The sequence below is a fragment of the Pseudopipra pipra genome, chromosome 4 (genome assembly GCF_036250125.1).
Source record: "Pseudopipra pipra isolate bDixPip1 chromosome 4, bDixPip1.hap1, whole genome shotgun sequence".
Taxonomy (NCBI): Eukaryota; Metazoa; Chordata; class Aves; order Passeriformes; family Pipridae; genus Pseudopipra; species Pseudopipra pipra.
The window spans coordinates 42,260,602-42,276,637 of NC_087552.1; the positions used below are offsets into that span (position 1 = coordinate 42,260,602).

Below are 16,036 nucleotides of genomic sequence, written 5' to 3' on the forward strand. Positions count from 1 at the left end.
GCAAAGATTTGCTTTTTTTGTTCAGAAAGAAAATTAGACATCTGCTTACCTGGGTTAAATCTCAGCATTTCCATAAAGCTGAGGAAGACTGGATTCGCAAAATAATATACATATGTATTTTATATACTTTGATTTGTGATAGAGAGCATAATAGACTAAGTAAAGTGGGGATTTTTTTATTTGTTTGAAGCAATGTGTATAGTAAGGTGGGGAAGATTGATTTGACTAATGCGGTAAACCTGATGTGTGTTGCTGATATCCACTGTTCCATGACACGTCTTTGGCACAGGGTAGCTCCAACTTAATACCACACTTGATGTCAGCCACACTTGTGAGTCATTCCCTTTGCTCTGAACACATACTTCTACATATTTATATCAAAGATCTTCATCAAATAAGTGTGTGCTCAGTATTTTGATAAAATGAATCTAATGAGAATTAACAAAACTCAAGACCTGGTGGTATTGTTTAACATCTTACAGGTTTGAACTAAACACTGTCTATGTATATTTCACATTCTAAACAATTTAAGGCACCTCATTTGCTTAACATCTTTTCCCTCCTGAGAACTTTAATCATAAAATCATAGGATCACAGAATAGTTTGGATTGCAAGGGACCTTTAGAGATCAACTCCCCCTGCAGTAAGCAGGGACATCTTCAAATAGATTTAGTTGCTCAGTGCCTCGTCCAGCCTGGCCTTGAATGTTTCCAGGAATGGGCATTCACCACCTTTCTGTGCATTCACCACCTCTCACTTGTTCCAGTGTTTCACAACCCTCACTGAACAAAACTTCTTCCTTAAATCTAGTTTGAATCTACCCTCTTTTAGTCTAAAGCCATTACCCCTTGTCCGGTCACAACAGGCCCTGCTAAAATGTTTCAGCGTAATGCTTTGCCATTTCCTGTATCCCCATGAGAACAGATTAAATCAATGGTTTGCTGCAAAACGATGGAAAATCAGCTGTCAATTGTTTATTTATTCTGGAAGTGACATTCTTGGGTCTGAGGTGAACATCCGTATTATTTTTTTGAAGCTCAGTCTGCATTTCAGTGTGATACAAGACCATGCATGCATAGCTGGTGCCCAGGTGATAGCCTGGATGAAAATTTGCTCTGTAATTAAGTTTTCATAACACAGTTGTATTAAAGTATATTTTTGTTTCCTTTCTGTTCTGGCTTGCAATGAGTTCAGTGACCCTCTCCTGTCTGAGTAGTTGTTTTGTGAGATTAGAACAGATACTGTTTCAAAAAGTCTATTATTTTTTGTGAGATAACTGTCATGGACCATGAGTATATTAAGTAATTGTCATAGGGAGCCCATAAATATGAATACTTTTCCAGCTGCTTTTCCATTAAACTCTGTTAGCTGAATGAAATTAGTAAATAATTATGTTGGTGGGGAACCTCCTGCATCCATGTGCTGTGTAATATCTCAGTTTTACAATGCAGCTTAATTTTTTCTATAGACTAAATTAGTTTTAGCGTAATCTAAATTGCAAATCGCCCAATTTGCATTAAAACTATGCCTTCTTGTTCAGAATTGTCAACACCTCTTTTTTAAAAGTCTTTAACATTAAGCATGGGTGGGTAAGACCATCTGTTTATAAAGCTTGCCTGCAGCTCCATTACTTAACACAAGACAGGTTACAGCTGTTTAATTGTTATCATGTTGAACGATTATCTTTCAATCCAAAATTAATATTTAAATATGTGTGCATGGAAAGCATATCGTTAAACATAAATGAGGTACATGTGGATTAATGTCATTAAGCATTCATATTAATCCCTCAGGAGGGCTAAAGTTAGCATCATGGTACTTCCGTGCTACTTTTGAGTGCTGCATGAGGCTACTTTACCTGGTATACAGAACTGAAAATCCAATCCAGTGGTGATCCACTGAGAAGTAAGTGTACAGCCTGTGTTTATATTCCAGTGAGAATCGGGATCTAATTCGTTTATCTTCTAACAATTTCCCCTAAAATTTTGTTGAGGAAAAAAAATAGCAAGGGAAAGCAAAGTATTTATTTTAACCCTTTTCTTTTCATGAAAAGACAGTAGCGTGCCATTCAAACCAGTCGAACCAAAAAAAAAGTTTTCTTCAGCAAGAAGTTTCTAGTTTCAGCTATTTTAGCCAGAAAAACAGGAAAGTCATCTGGTTTAGATATTCAGAATTAAGAAAAAAATAACATGTAGAGCACACTCCCATAAGTGTGTTTCCATTAGCACAGACTCTGTTCTGGTGACTGCTTAAAGTGGTTTTCTGACTAGGGACGTACATGAAGGCATCTCTGTGCTGGTCTTCTCTGTGACCAGCGTAAGTACAGAAATACAGCTAGTGCTGAGGAACACTAAGACATCATCTACTCCAGTAAGTTATATGGTCTGCACCTGTTCTCTTCACGTGTTTAGCTTAGGGCTCCTTATATTACAGATTTCAAATATGACTGCAGGGAAATGACACTTTATCTCTTTAGGGATTGGAGAGCAAGTAAAGACAAATGTGTTCCTCCAGCTAATTAAACAAAGTGCTTATAGGAAAATTGATATGCCTATATGTCATTGCACTATACATTTTTGACACCTGGGCTTGACAGAGTAAGTCATGGACCAGTTGGAGGGCTTGATCTGTCTTCTCCACATCTGCATGTTAGCGGGAGAGCAGCATGGATAACCAGTGTTACAATCACCACCGTCATTTTAGTGTTGATGCTAGTTGCCAAGTATAGTTTACTTTTCTCTGGAGTTGAAATTTCTGACAGTATTTACATTTCACAGTGGTTTAATGTGTCACATATTTAATGTACCTTAATGCATTCATGGGAATTCTTCATAAATTTTAAGATTCTTTTGAAATTTTAGAATTTTGATTAGAAGGAAATTTTTGTCCCTTAAATTGGAATAATTTCTGCTGTATGAATATGTTGTGTAATTATCAAAATTCCTAAATTTATGTTTTTCTTTAGTTATGAGTTCATGGATTTATACCTGAGTACAAATTTCATCTTAAAATTAAGATTGTATCTGAGCGAAGGTATGACCTTTGACATTCAAACAGTCTTTTATCAGATTAAATCAACCAAATATTCAAAATTAATTCTATCCAATATCAATTAGTTCACCACAGTATTGACAGTGAAATCCTACTTTCAAAACACCTGACTACATTGCAGTTGGGATTTCACAACAATATTTATACCAGTACCCTCAATGCTAAAGCCCCACAAAAAAAGAGATGATGACTTTTTTGTCACACAGAGGACTGATAGCTACAGTTTAGAAAGATTTTGTGAAATCTAGAACAAATTTGCTTTTGATCTTTCCTGTGCCTAAAGGTCATGTTATTAATTATCCAGGCCAAGCCTTGAATATGCAAAATATTTGTCCATTTGGTAACCATAAAAATACTCAATTACCAGGTGAATTTAAAGTAGTGCACACGTTTCTGGAACTGAAAAAAAGTGGGCCTTAACACATTTAAAGACCAAGTATCTCAAATACAGATTATCTGTTAGCGTACTTTAAATTGCTAATTAGTTGATTTGCATTTAAATGGGGACCACTTGTGAAGTTCAAGTTTGGCACATTTTCAGAGAACAGCAGCATTTTCTGGGATGTGAAGAATTTTAAAGCATGTTGCAAAGCTTACTTGAGCTGAAGTGGCCAGGGAGTAGGTGCTTTTGTACACTGCATAGTTGCATGCTGGTCAGACACATTCTGTAAATACTTTCAGTGAGGAAGAAAGATGGAAACAGTAATGCTTCCCATCCTGATCCATCCCCTAATATGTTTTCAAGCCAAATTCACCTCTCATGCAGTTCTTAAAGTAAGCATTAGGTTTTACCTGCCTCTGAGGCAGGTCTTCACAAGTTTGTCAGTGGTCTCAAATGGACATTTGAACTCTTTCAGCCTGTACATGTGGAGTGGTTTTAACGCCTTAGTGGCATATAAACTTTCTTCTAAATCCTCTTTGAGCTAAATAGATGTTAAATGGGAAACAACACTGCTCATGAACTTACTGGCAGTTCCAAATTTCCTATGTCTACTACATCCTTAAAAGTAACTGAACCTTTAATTCTAAGGTATATGTGGCTTTCCAGTAATAATGATGAGAAATTATGATGGTCTCCAGAACAAAAATCTAAAGGACAGATATACCTTTGTACGTAAAAGCCCATAAATGGTTGCTGCAAAGAACAGTTGCAGTTCTGGCAAGGGATAAGTTGCAGTGAAATCAGGTCTCTCTGCAGATATCTGAAGTGCATAAATGATGAAGAAGGTATGAGTTCAGGGTGAGGGTTATGTTTTGGCCTATGTATGGAGGAAAAGAAATAAAATTGTGTGAAACTATAGTTCCATCCATGTTCTCTCCTTTACAAGAAGGGCAAAATGGCAATTTAGGAGTAAAAACATATCAAAAGGGAAGAGTGTTTGTAATCCTTCTCTATTGGCAGCAATGCTCTGAACATATGGTATGTCGAAGACAAGGTTCTTAAAAACTCAGAGAATGGATGACGACCATGAGCTGCTTACAGTAGAACATGTGCTTTCAGTAATGTTCAGTGATGAATAGAAGGAATTGCATTTGCAAATTATACCAAAGCCTGTCACCCCCCAGCACTTTGGAAGACAGGACAAGAATTTAAAATTACTTTAACAAATAGCACAGACTATGCAGAAAAATAAGGTGCAATTCAACAAATGCTGGGTTCTGTGCTTAAGTAAGAATAATCAGCTCCACAAATCCAAGATAGGAAGCAGTTTGCCAGACAGAAAAGACTCAAGAGAAGACTGTAGTGGATTTGAATTTGTAGTGAATTTGACATGAGTGAACCTTTCTGAAGACAGGCTACAACAGTAGTTTTAATATTTTATGAATTCTGGACTCCTCTAAGTTTTCTGGTAGAGGTGTGGAGCTCCTCAGAATTTGCATATGGATGCCTGGCTTTTTTTTAGTCGCTCTTCGGGAGTAAAAGCAGTTGCCTAAAGAAATCAATATGCTACTCCCTAAGTCTGCTGTGGATAGGATAAGAAATACTGGGCTTAAATATTATGAGGGATATTTGGGGTTTTATGTTCAAAAGGCGTTTTCATTGTCAGGATAGTTAAATTGTGGCTGGGTGTAAATGAGAGAAAATAAGGGTGATCTGCTAGCCATGTCAGGAGAAGTAAACCACTATGGACTGAACCCTAAATAGATTAGAGAGGTCAGACCAGAGCTGTCAACTCTTGAGTTTTGTACTCAGTTCCTCCTAAACAAGCACCAAAACCTGTTTACAAACTGCATTCTCCCTAAAGCTTACAATGAGTTTTCTATTGCCAAGTGTCTGTGAAACTACTGATGAACTGTGTGCCTCAACCCCTGCTACTGCTTGGCTGCACAGGGAGTAAGAAGTAATGTTCATAACAAGAGATAGGGTGATCTCCTGGTTAAGGACGATTTTGAAGAATTAGATTCCACCCTTGATTCTACCATGTGTTTTCTGTTAGTTGTTCACAAATGCAGACTTTAAAGAAGTGTTCTCTGACCGTTATTCACTTTCTGGGGACAAGACTTGCTAAAATACTGGTTTGTGTATTATATGCTATATAATTCTAAGTATTCTGGAAAATCGCATCATAGGTGTTTGTAGCCAAGTGGATGGAGACTTCTCGCTTTCTCTTTCTATGCCTTAGTTACTCACTGGTAAAATGAGATAAGAATATATTCTCTTCATACCAGTAGTATGAAGATATTATACTAAATAATTTTTACTTAGGAAGGAAGGTGACAGAAAAGTCTATACGAGAACAGTTGCTTCTTTGTTTAGGTTAGCATAGTGTGCCTGCTACAAAGGCATCAGCAGCTTGTTGTTTGTGAGAGAAGGAGTACTGAATGAGGACTGTTAGATCTGTACATTTACAAAGGAATAAGTGTATAAAACTTTCACAGGTAGTCATAAATCAATCATTGCCTGAATTAAAAATTGATAAGTGAAGATATTAAAGCTTTTTAACTCTAAACAAATAGATAAAAACTTAAGGGAAAGAGTATAGTACCAACATACCATAGTCTGCTTATAGGAGTTTTTTATTTCAAGAGAAACCTGCTATCTCCTTATATGACACTTGGTGCAAAGTTATGTAGAAGTTCAGACATGACTGATGCAAGATACGGTGTTCACATGTTCCTGTAGAAAATGGGTATCGGAGAGCATGGGGTTTGTGTTAGCAGCAAAGATGCTTATGCAGCTGTTCACCAGTGAATGGGAATTGCTATAATGAATTGTGGGAGATGGGGAGAGTAAACAAAGCAGAGCTTGCTCTGAGAGGAGCAGAACAGCATTCTTCATTGTTGCTGCGTACTAAAAGTATTTCTTCATCATCTCTTCTTTTTTTTCTCCCCACCTTCAGCCATCTTTTCTCTTCCTAATTTCTCCTTTCTGTTTTCTTTTAGACAAAGAGGCTGTAATGCAGTAAGGAAGGGAGAAAGCTGATAGTAATAGTGGAGAGGAGGCAAGAGTTTGACTCTCACTTTCAAGGTGTAGGAAGCAAAAAACCTTAAAAGTTGTTTTTTATTTAGACTGACCTCGATCAATACGGCTTTGGTCACATTCATTTGTATTTTTACTTCATGGCTGATGGTACTGTGAGGTCAAATCTGCTCTTGGAGCAAAGTGACTCATGACTTTTGCGGATCTCTTGAGTTGAAACTGTAACGGGACTATATATACACTACAAAAATATGTGGCATGTTGAAGTCTAGCGTACAGGTTACAAAGACTATGATAAGTGAAGATGTCTGATGGAGGATAATAATGTAAAGTAAGAGAGATATAAATTTGCTATACAGCATTTAGAAGCATATCACTGTTATAATCCTTTATGACAGAATAATCAGAATAAAGCAGTGTTATAAGTATCAATTAAGGAACATCAAATCAATGGGTATGTGACTCATGCTGATTCAAACAGGAGCTGATTGGAATAAATGGATTTAATATGTACTTTTATTCTTAGGCTGATCCGTCATACCTGGAGGAAGTAGCATATAAATGAGGAAGACATTGACATCTCTGATAGGAAACTAATGGGAGACATTACATTCAAAAAAAAAAAGTCAGGGTTTTGACTGATTATGAAATATGCTCTGTTAAATGTGAATTTGTTTGACTGTTTTTTATAGAATAGATTTATCTGCAGCATATTTATATAAATATCCACACAGATTGATAGCATCATTGATATTTTATGTTGTATGAATTTTGAATGCCACTTAGATCTTGGATTTTGATTAGACTAGAAAATATACAAATTTTGTATCTTCATTTTTGTTTTTCTTTGTTTTATTTGGTGCTGCATTATGAAGTCCTTCTACTCCTGGAAATAATAGCAAGATTTTAAATAGCACAGTCTTAAACTCTGCAAGAAAACCCTTGTAGGTACTTTGCCTGATCTGTAATTAGACTTCTAAAGGACATAACATAACCTATATGTGCCAAATGTGTAAGTGCCTTGCCAAGGAGCACCTGCTGAGATGCTTCATCCTACTGAAGTGCTCCAAATCCCACCTGGAATTTTCTATACAGAGGGAAAAAGGCTTGTATTTTGTAATTCCACATAGGTTCATTCCTCTTTCAGTTGTAGTGCTGTGAAGACAAGGAAGACAGCATGGCTGGTTAAACTTCACTGCAAAGTTATGCTATTTTTGGTCATTCATTTTCTGCTTTATGATTTTTCTACAATGCTGCATATTAACCAAAATAGTTTCTAAAGCTGTCTTTACTGTCAAGTGACCATGAGTAAAAGGATGCTGGAAGGTAGAACTTGTTTTCTGAGCATTGTAGTTTCATGTTCTGGAACTGACTTCTTATAAGACTACTGGATACAAAAAATCTTAAAGAGCATTTTCTTACTTTTTTTTTTTTTAATGAAGATTGGATTTCTGAACGGAAATAGCATGTGGGGGCATGTGGGATTGAAGGGACTATTTTCAGTTGCTTAGGAGTTTTTTTAATGTTCTGTTTTGTTATCTATCCCTACATTTGTAGAGGCATTTAATGTTTTACTGGTGAACAGATGCATTCCCCAGACAGATCTAATTACTTCCATTTTATGAAATAAAGCTTGATTTTTCCTCCACGCATACTACACCGTGTTTTAAGCAATGTAGGAGCAAGGGGAATTTTCCTGGATGAGTAAGAGAAGAATTTGATCCACCCTGAAATGCAGCTGTATCACTTTTCTTTTTGTTTGTGGTTAATGTGAAAAGCTACTTAGTTTGTTGCTGCTGCTCTAAGTGTTCTGTAATTGATGTTTTCATCTTCTTACTTTGTCTCACATTAACCTTACCATTATAGGGGGAAAAAAAAAAGCTGTGCAGTGGACACCTGACACTTTCTTTAAGAGAAAGGGACTAGAAAGTTTCCACCTCTTAGTCATAGCAGTGACTATGGCTTCTGTGATAATATGTCTCTCATCACCTCCCTGCTTGGACTCCATTCATTCAAACTGGAGGAAAGGCTATAGTTGGAAATGCCTTTCTTACCCATCCAAAGCAATCTTAACAGGTGACAGAGAACTGCCAGACAGGGGCCATCCTCCATCAGGGATTTAGAAAAGGTCACATTTTGAAGTGGAGAGAACCTCTGAGGGCTGTGTTGAGAGAGACCTTGTCCACAGCAAAAAGAGGGGATTGTATCCAGCATTGGCATGTCCCAAGTGCAGTGGTCTGTAATATCCCATCACCTGTGGGTGGGGTTTGATGGCTGGGTTTGGTAGCCTGTGGTGGACCTGTCCTGTCTGGTTTTGCTGTATGACATTAACCCCTTTAACACAACTGCAGTTTATGTGTGTTTCCTGCAAGTAAAGAGGGAACATGTAACCCATCTGTGCTGTGTCTCATGTATTAAAAGTAGGACCTGCTGCTTGAAATCCGTCTTATACTCTGTATGTCATTCATCCATCTGCTTCTCAAATTTTTTGTGAAAATTTGTCATAACCTACAAAAAAAAAAATCTTGCTATTCTTGCATATACCATGTTATTTATATTTATACTTGTGAAGCCTAAGTTTAATTTTTACCCATTTTTTTCAAATGAAATGGATCACCACACTACTAACCCCACTACAGCCTCTTCCACCCTCTATACACAGTCCAGCTTATTTTATGTACTTGCTTTGTGTGCTCAGAAGAATAACTGTGGCTGAAAAAAAGCTGAAAAAAACCCCTTCCTAAAAATCCTGTTAATCCAATGAGAATTAAGATAGTGTGATGGTTGTGCTGTCATATGTGACCTGCAAATCAAAGATCTTCCCGCATGGTCAGTGTTTAAAGCTTATAAACTAAGGAATTGCTCTTACATTGTGTTGAAAATTGAATTTTTTAGCTAGCTTTAATTATGTTTTTGTTATATGTAAAAATCAAAGCATGTGAAGAGAATTCAGAAGAAAAATGTAGTCTCAGAGAGGTAGCATCTCTTTTTCTTCTGCAGGCCTGGTTTCTGAAATAGTTTCATTAAATCATGATGATGTTTGCTGAAAAGAGAATTTCTTGCATGTTTAAAAGCTTTGAAATACATTTTCAGTTTGTAATGTAAGACCTCTCATGTCAGGTGCACCTGCTTGATTTGCATGTGAATTCTGAACAATTCTTGTTTTATGTGACACTTCTGAAATGTCTGTCTGTTTTTTTTTTTTTCTTTTTAATTCTCAAGCTCACTATTTGGATAAGATAGTGAAAGGTACTGTATATTTGCTCTTTGATGACATGCCTATACTTACATATATTTTTTATATAAATATATAGTTAAAACCATACTAGTCTGGGCAAAAGAATCTTCTCTTACATACATTCCATGGATTACATATATAACTCATATGGCTTTCAACTCATCTCAAATTAAAATTTTACTTCTCTTATATGGTAACACTTTATCAGTAGTTATACATTTATATACAAACTGTATACATGTATTAGATTTTATCTGAACCAATAACTGAAGATAGTATTCATTTGCTGTTTGGAGCTTTTTTTGTTGTTGTTAGTTTTGTCATTGGACCTCTACCTTTAAAACCCTAAATATTTAGGAAACAAAGCGAAGCAATACTCGTCACAGTACAAGTGTCATTAGTTCTAAAGAACAGATTAATTATAGAGATGTGTGTGTTTGTATACAGACAGATCAATAAAATACCCAAGGCTAATAAGCTTTTGATTATCTGAATGTAGAAAATCTATAGGAAATTATGACTTGTATTTTCTATGAGTCTAGAAAAATCTTTTATAGTCTGTGCAACATTTTCAGTTAAGAGGTTCAAGGATGCAAAAACCTAACATGAAACAGCAAAGATTCTTGTATCTTCAGTTACGGTGAAAAATTGTTTTAGAAAAATGTTTAAAATATTCCTACCCCTCTTTCCCTGAGTATCCTTTCTCTATTCCTTGTGGTTTATTTTACACTAGAATATGGCAGTATTGATGGCAATATCCAGGCTTTCACACAATAAGTCTTGAGTGTACCCAGTTGACTCCTAAAATGCTCTGTCAGTATTTCAATTATATATGTAAGTCTTCCATAAATCAATTAGAAGAATATTAAGAAAAAAATAGATCTCAGTACATTAACAAATACTATTAGCAGCTGCAGTCTGAAAAAGTAAGAAGAGTAGCAAAATTAATTTCAGCCTGGTATGATGGCACAATATCCATAACTGTAGCATCCCTGTTTTCCTGATTCTCTCCCTTCTGAGAGTGATTTGACAAGAGTTAAGCACCCTTTATAACTTTTTTTCTGGGCATGTTTGTAATTTGGAGCTACATGGTTGAAAGGAGTCAGTAAATTCAAAAATCTTTAAAAGAAAAAAAAAGTAGACTATTACTTCTGAAAGACTGCTCTACACTCAACTGAAGTTAACCAAAATGGAACAGTAAGTTAGTTCACAAAGATAGTTGTTCAAAAAGTGAACAATTGTTTACCCAGTTACATAGGGCTTTTGGATAAAAGTTTACAGAAAATTGTTGTGTCCAGAAAAACCTGATTTGTAGCCACTTTCTCATAAGATACTTAGTGCCACATCTGTACTTGCTTCTGTCAGTGTCTTATCATAGTCATAGACAAGGAACACCAAAATTACATATTTATAGTGTTGTCATCCTCATATAGATCATGTTGGCTGCATGCCAGATTTCATCACTAGAAAGTGACAGATACTGTTTTTTAATGCAATGTTAGACTGAAAACAATTATCGACTTTTGGATATATTAAATTATGTTAATTGTTTCCCAAATTTTCCCTCCTTGGCCATAAAAGCAGACAAGATAGGATATAAAGGTAACAGCACAAAAGCCTTAGGGAGATTGTCACAAAAAATCACTCTCTGCTATCTGTCTTGAAGCACGTCACTACCGTGTTTTTGTTCAGTCTATCAATGTTTATTGTGGTCCTTATGGTATTTCATTTTGTCCGTCCTAAGTAATCAAATACGCACAGCTATTACATTTAGTTGGAAATCCTGTTGGTCCTGTCCCATCCGTATGCAGCCTGAATCCTAATGTTTGTTAGAATAGATGCTAAGCTGCTTCACTATTTCCTGGGCTTTGCTTATTCTGTGAAAAGGAATGTACTTTTGGCATAAAGTATAGTCATTAAAACTGGCCTATACTTTGTGCAATTATTTAACGCACTGTAATTTCACATGAATACACGGCAACTCTGAGACCAGATAAAGTTAACATTCTCTTTTATTATGTGCCTAAAATCATACCTATTTTCCTACTTAAGAATTTGGAGGGATTTGTTTATAGTAACAGGGAGCTTAAACGTTTGTGCCAGTAAGTAACCACAACCGCATAGAGCAAATAATAATCTACTCTATGAGCACAGAAAAATGTACCATTTTACACAGCTGTGTTTGCACTATGCACTCATCTCTTGTTAGTTTGCCAAAAAAAAAAAAAAATTAAAAAGAAACCAAACTTAATTTTGTCTGGCCTGCAGGTATTTAGAGGATTGGTGCATTTATTTCCTGCTTGTACAGGTAAGTGGTGTCTCAAGTGTCAGGCCAATCAAAGATGCCACTTTGTTAAGAATTACATTCCCCAGGTAATGTTGCTGTTCCACTCCATGTGCAATTACAGTATTTGTGCTGTTCCTAAGGCCTGTTCCCAGTAAGTGTCCCTTGTTCGTATTTTTTTTCTTTTTATGTTATAACAATATTTAAATTACTTGTGATTGTTCTTCTTTGTCTGTTTCAACAGAGGGCTGCCCTGGCTTGTGCAACAGCAATGGGAGGTGCACGCTGGACCAAAATGGTTGGCACTGTGTCTGCCAGCCAGGATGGAGGGGAGCGGGTTGTGACGTAGCCATGGAAACTCTCTGCACTGACAGTAAGGACAATGAAGGAGGTAAGATATACCAACTGGATCTTAAACTGTAGGGAGAACATGTTGAGGAACAGAGATTTTACAGTCAGGTGATTAAATACTGCCATGAGAACCACACGCACGTTTTACCAGCTTCTGTACCTGTAAGAATACACTGCGGTATGCAGTGCTTTTATATGGTATATCAGCAAAGCCTTACAAGCTGCATATGACAGGTGAGATATGTACTTAGAAAAAGTTGGGTGTCACCTTAGTTTCCCTGCAGTGTTCTTTTATACTGGAATAAAACACAGTCTTAACTCGGTGAACTGTTGTGGAGGGGAAAAAAGAAAGGAGTTCATAATTTCAGTGACCTCACAAGGAAATTTTCCCAAGAGAAAAGGCTGAACCAGGAGTTTACATTTTGACCTATGATACTATTGCCGGAAACAATTGGTTGCCCACCCCACAGAGAGTCTTTTTTTTGGCTTACTTTTCCACAGTCTGTCATTCAGGAGGCAGGTAACAATCTGCAGGGAGATGCAGGCAGGGCTGCTGACTTAAGGAATCAATCTGCAATTATTGCTGTAGGTTAGCGAAGCTAGAGAGGCTGTGACTTTGGCATGACTCCAGAATCACATTAAAAAAAAAAATCATAAAAACAAGATTAAATGTGGATGCAGTAAAATATTAGATCAGCATAATGCTTTTATTGTCTGTCTTTCTTCCCTTTCTCATCAGTTCGTTTTGCTTAACACCTTCAGATTCAGAGCAGAGATAAAAACTCCATTAGGGCCTCTGGATGATGATAAAGTCATCTGTGACTTTGTCTTTCTGTTTTAGACTGCGTATGCCTTTGCAATTGCTGGTTGGCTCTTTGCTCTCATATCCTGACTGCAGCTGGGATCTTAGACATCACAAATCATAAATAACAGCAGCATTTACTTCCTAAAGAAAATAAATACCACTGTTAAAACTGTGCTCCTGTTTATTGCTGTACACATCTTTTGAATTGTAATCCTTGTCTGTTACATATGACATATTTTGAGTCAGTTTTGCACATTTTGGTGCCTAAAGAGCCTGGCACAGATTCTGTGCAGAGATGTGCTGTTTGGGGAATTAAGTTCTTGTGGGCCAGGGAATTATGGAGATACGGAAGAAAGAGAAACCTGCAAACATGAAAAGAGACAAAGCAAGGAAGAGGAGAAACTATGTGGAAGCATAAATAACTTGGAGGAAAAAAAAAAAAGATCATGTAGGGAAAAAAATGGGAAAAAAACATTGAAAGCTGAGTAATAGACTCAAACAGATTCGGTAATTGTTTAAGATCACAGAATGATGTGACATACCAAGGAAAGAGTCAAGAGGAGGTAATGGGGAAGGAGGAAAAAGAGGAGCAAGGTGAACAGGAATGCTGTAAATGAAACAAGGGAAAAGAAGCTGCTACTTCAGACTGAAAATAATAATAGATTTTTGTGAGGAAAGGGGGAAAAGGAATGAGGAATTGGAGCAGAACAATCTAAGAGGATGACTCAAAGTTCAAGGAAAAAGAACAATATTTGGGGGGGGAAGCTAATGCTGATATCTTGTTGCTTTTTTTCTTGTTTTTTTCATTATTTCCTTTACAGATATCATTATGCAGCTATGCATGAGGAAGGGGTTGGCCAAACACTTGTTTTGCCATGGTTGGCCTGCCATGATAATGGTATTTGTCCATGGCATTTCTCTAATTTATATGCTTTGATACAGAGCATATTCACTTCAGTCTTTGACTGTGGCTGAGGAAAAGGGTTAAAATGTAACTATTAAATCAAATTAAAAATGGAAACATACCTAACAGAACTGGGAAAAGAAAGTCTTCTTTGAAACCTACCTGGAGAGAGAGGTGTTTCTTCCCTTTGCAAAAGTACCTGCAATCAGCCCACTAATCTCCAGGCAAGCCATTAAAATTTCAGACAGCTACAGGGAATGGCATAGGGATTCTTCTGGTGTATTTGTTTATTGTGGGAGATTAGGTTATCTCAGCACTTATGCTGAATTTATAGCTTGACTGCGGGTAGTGTGATCTACATCTTACTAAGCTCAGTGGTTTTATAATTAAAGTTATCTCAGTTGTTACCTATTTATTATGCTGTGGTTAATGTTTATGCTTTATCCTACGCTGGATAAAATACATTTCATATATAAAACAAGTACAGTTCATTAATAAAAGTGTCTAGCTTTTTCTGGGACTGATTGTTCAAACTCTGTGAACATGAGCATCCCAGGGACCTCAGTGGGAATACTCTCCATAGGAAATCCTAATGGCATCAAGGCATAGATTATTTTCCCTTCTAGAAACTGTTGGTATATCACGGGATGTTTATTACTTATCTTCCTTTTAAACAGATTTCTGAGAGCCTTGCAAATCACTTCCTTTTTCTTTAAGGCTCTTTAAAGAAAGAGGGCTCTTTATTTTGCCCTGTGATTGATTTGGATTTTTCTTTACATTTTAGCAACCCAAAAGGAAAGTGTGTGCAATAAGCAGATCTTAGGCTGAATTAAACTTCTAATGACTTCGTGAGGAGAGGGAAAGTCAAAGCTCTCTGTGGGTGGAGTAAATCTAGCTTCTTGGGAAAAAAAAATGTGTCATTATTATACTTTAACGAAGTGGGTCATGCTCTGTTATTACTGTAGGAAGAATAAGCTGTTTACTCTTTAGTTTAGATGAGTCTTCATTGAACAGATTCCTTAGTTAAAGCTTGCTTTTTATTAACTCCTGTGCAATTATTAAGAGTAGTTACAGGCTTCCACGAGCAGGATTTAAGGGATAATTAATATTCTTTTTTTCCTGAAATGAAAATAAATACTGTAATAAAACAAAGCATACTTAGCACTACTGTATTTTTTTTATTTCTTTCATAGTTTAGGATAGCCTGTTCCTGCTAAACATTGTCACAGAGTAGTACAAATTCAGCCTAAAGATAACCTAAACCAAGACCTCCTCTCTTATAGTGGATAATAGCAATTGCTTAACAAAACACTTTAATGGGTAAATGTGAACTTATACTTTCTTTTATATATTAATAGGCTGCTAATTAAGTAGGAAATTACTGCCAGAGAATATTTTGAATGTCAGAAGAGTTGCTAAGTTCAAAGATAACCCAAGCTAAGGAAATCTCAGGAAATATCTACTTGAACTAGGAGTGATACAGTGGCATCCTCATGTACTCTGAATTGTGCTTCAACACTTCCCATTATTCTTCAGCTTTTTGTTTGCATCTGTGGTTGCTGGTGAGTGCTAGGTTGATATATCCATAGGACTTATCCACAGTGACTCCAAGATTTCTTTCTGGACTGTCAACTCATTTAGTGTTGCATATTTTAGATTTTTGGCTTCTTCACTCCAACAGGAAAGCTGAATTTGAGTACACTGTAGGTATGCTTATGCAATAGTAACATCGAACAAGGTCCTTGCTCGCAGTTTAGTAATAAAGCAAGGGCTACTTGTGCTTTTTTGGCCTTTCTGATGAGCTGCTCCTACAGGCAGTCATTTTTGTGTCTGTGATGGAGTCCATTTTACAACAGTCCATACCCTGTTGTAAAATTGTAAAATATGAGGGTAACTGAGGTTTGTTAAAACAGTTTCCTGTGCTTTCCAGTCTCTTGCCTTAGTTTGCCAGTCATCCAGCCTGTCCTGGTGGGATGGCCAGA

At 36.6% G+C, this 16,036-nt stretch overlaps 1 protein-coding gene across 41 annotated transcripts in view; it reads left to right on the forward strand.

The window, feature by feature from the left end:
* The window catches only part of TENM3 (teneurin transmembrane protein 3), a 1,314,794-nt gene that overhangs the window by 1,238,211 nt on the left and 60,547 nt on the right, over positions 1-16,036 (forward strand). For 30 of the 41 annotated variants that reach the window (XM_064652558.1, XM_064652559.1, XM_064652557.1 and 27 more), the window contains 3 exons: positions 9,695-9,721; positions 11,292-11,312; positions 12,239-12,385. In XM_064652558.1, the coding sequence (XP_064508628.1) occupies positions 9,695-9,721; positions 11,292-11,312; positions 12,239-12,385 (195 nt within the window). The remainder of the gene's footprint in view (positions 1-9,694; positions 9,722-11,291; positions 11,313-12,238; positions 12,386-16,036) is intronic. The other 11 variants (XM_064652576.1, XM_064652577.1, XM_064652601.1 and 8 more) reach the window with 3 other exon arrangements.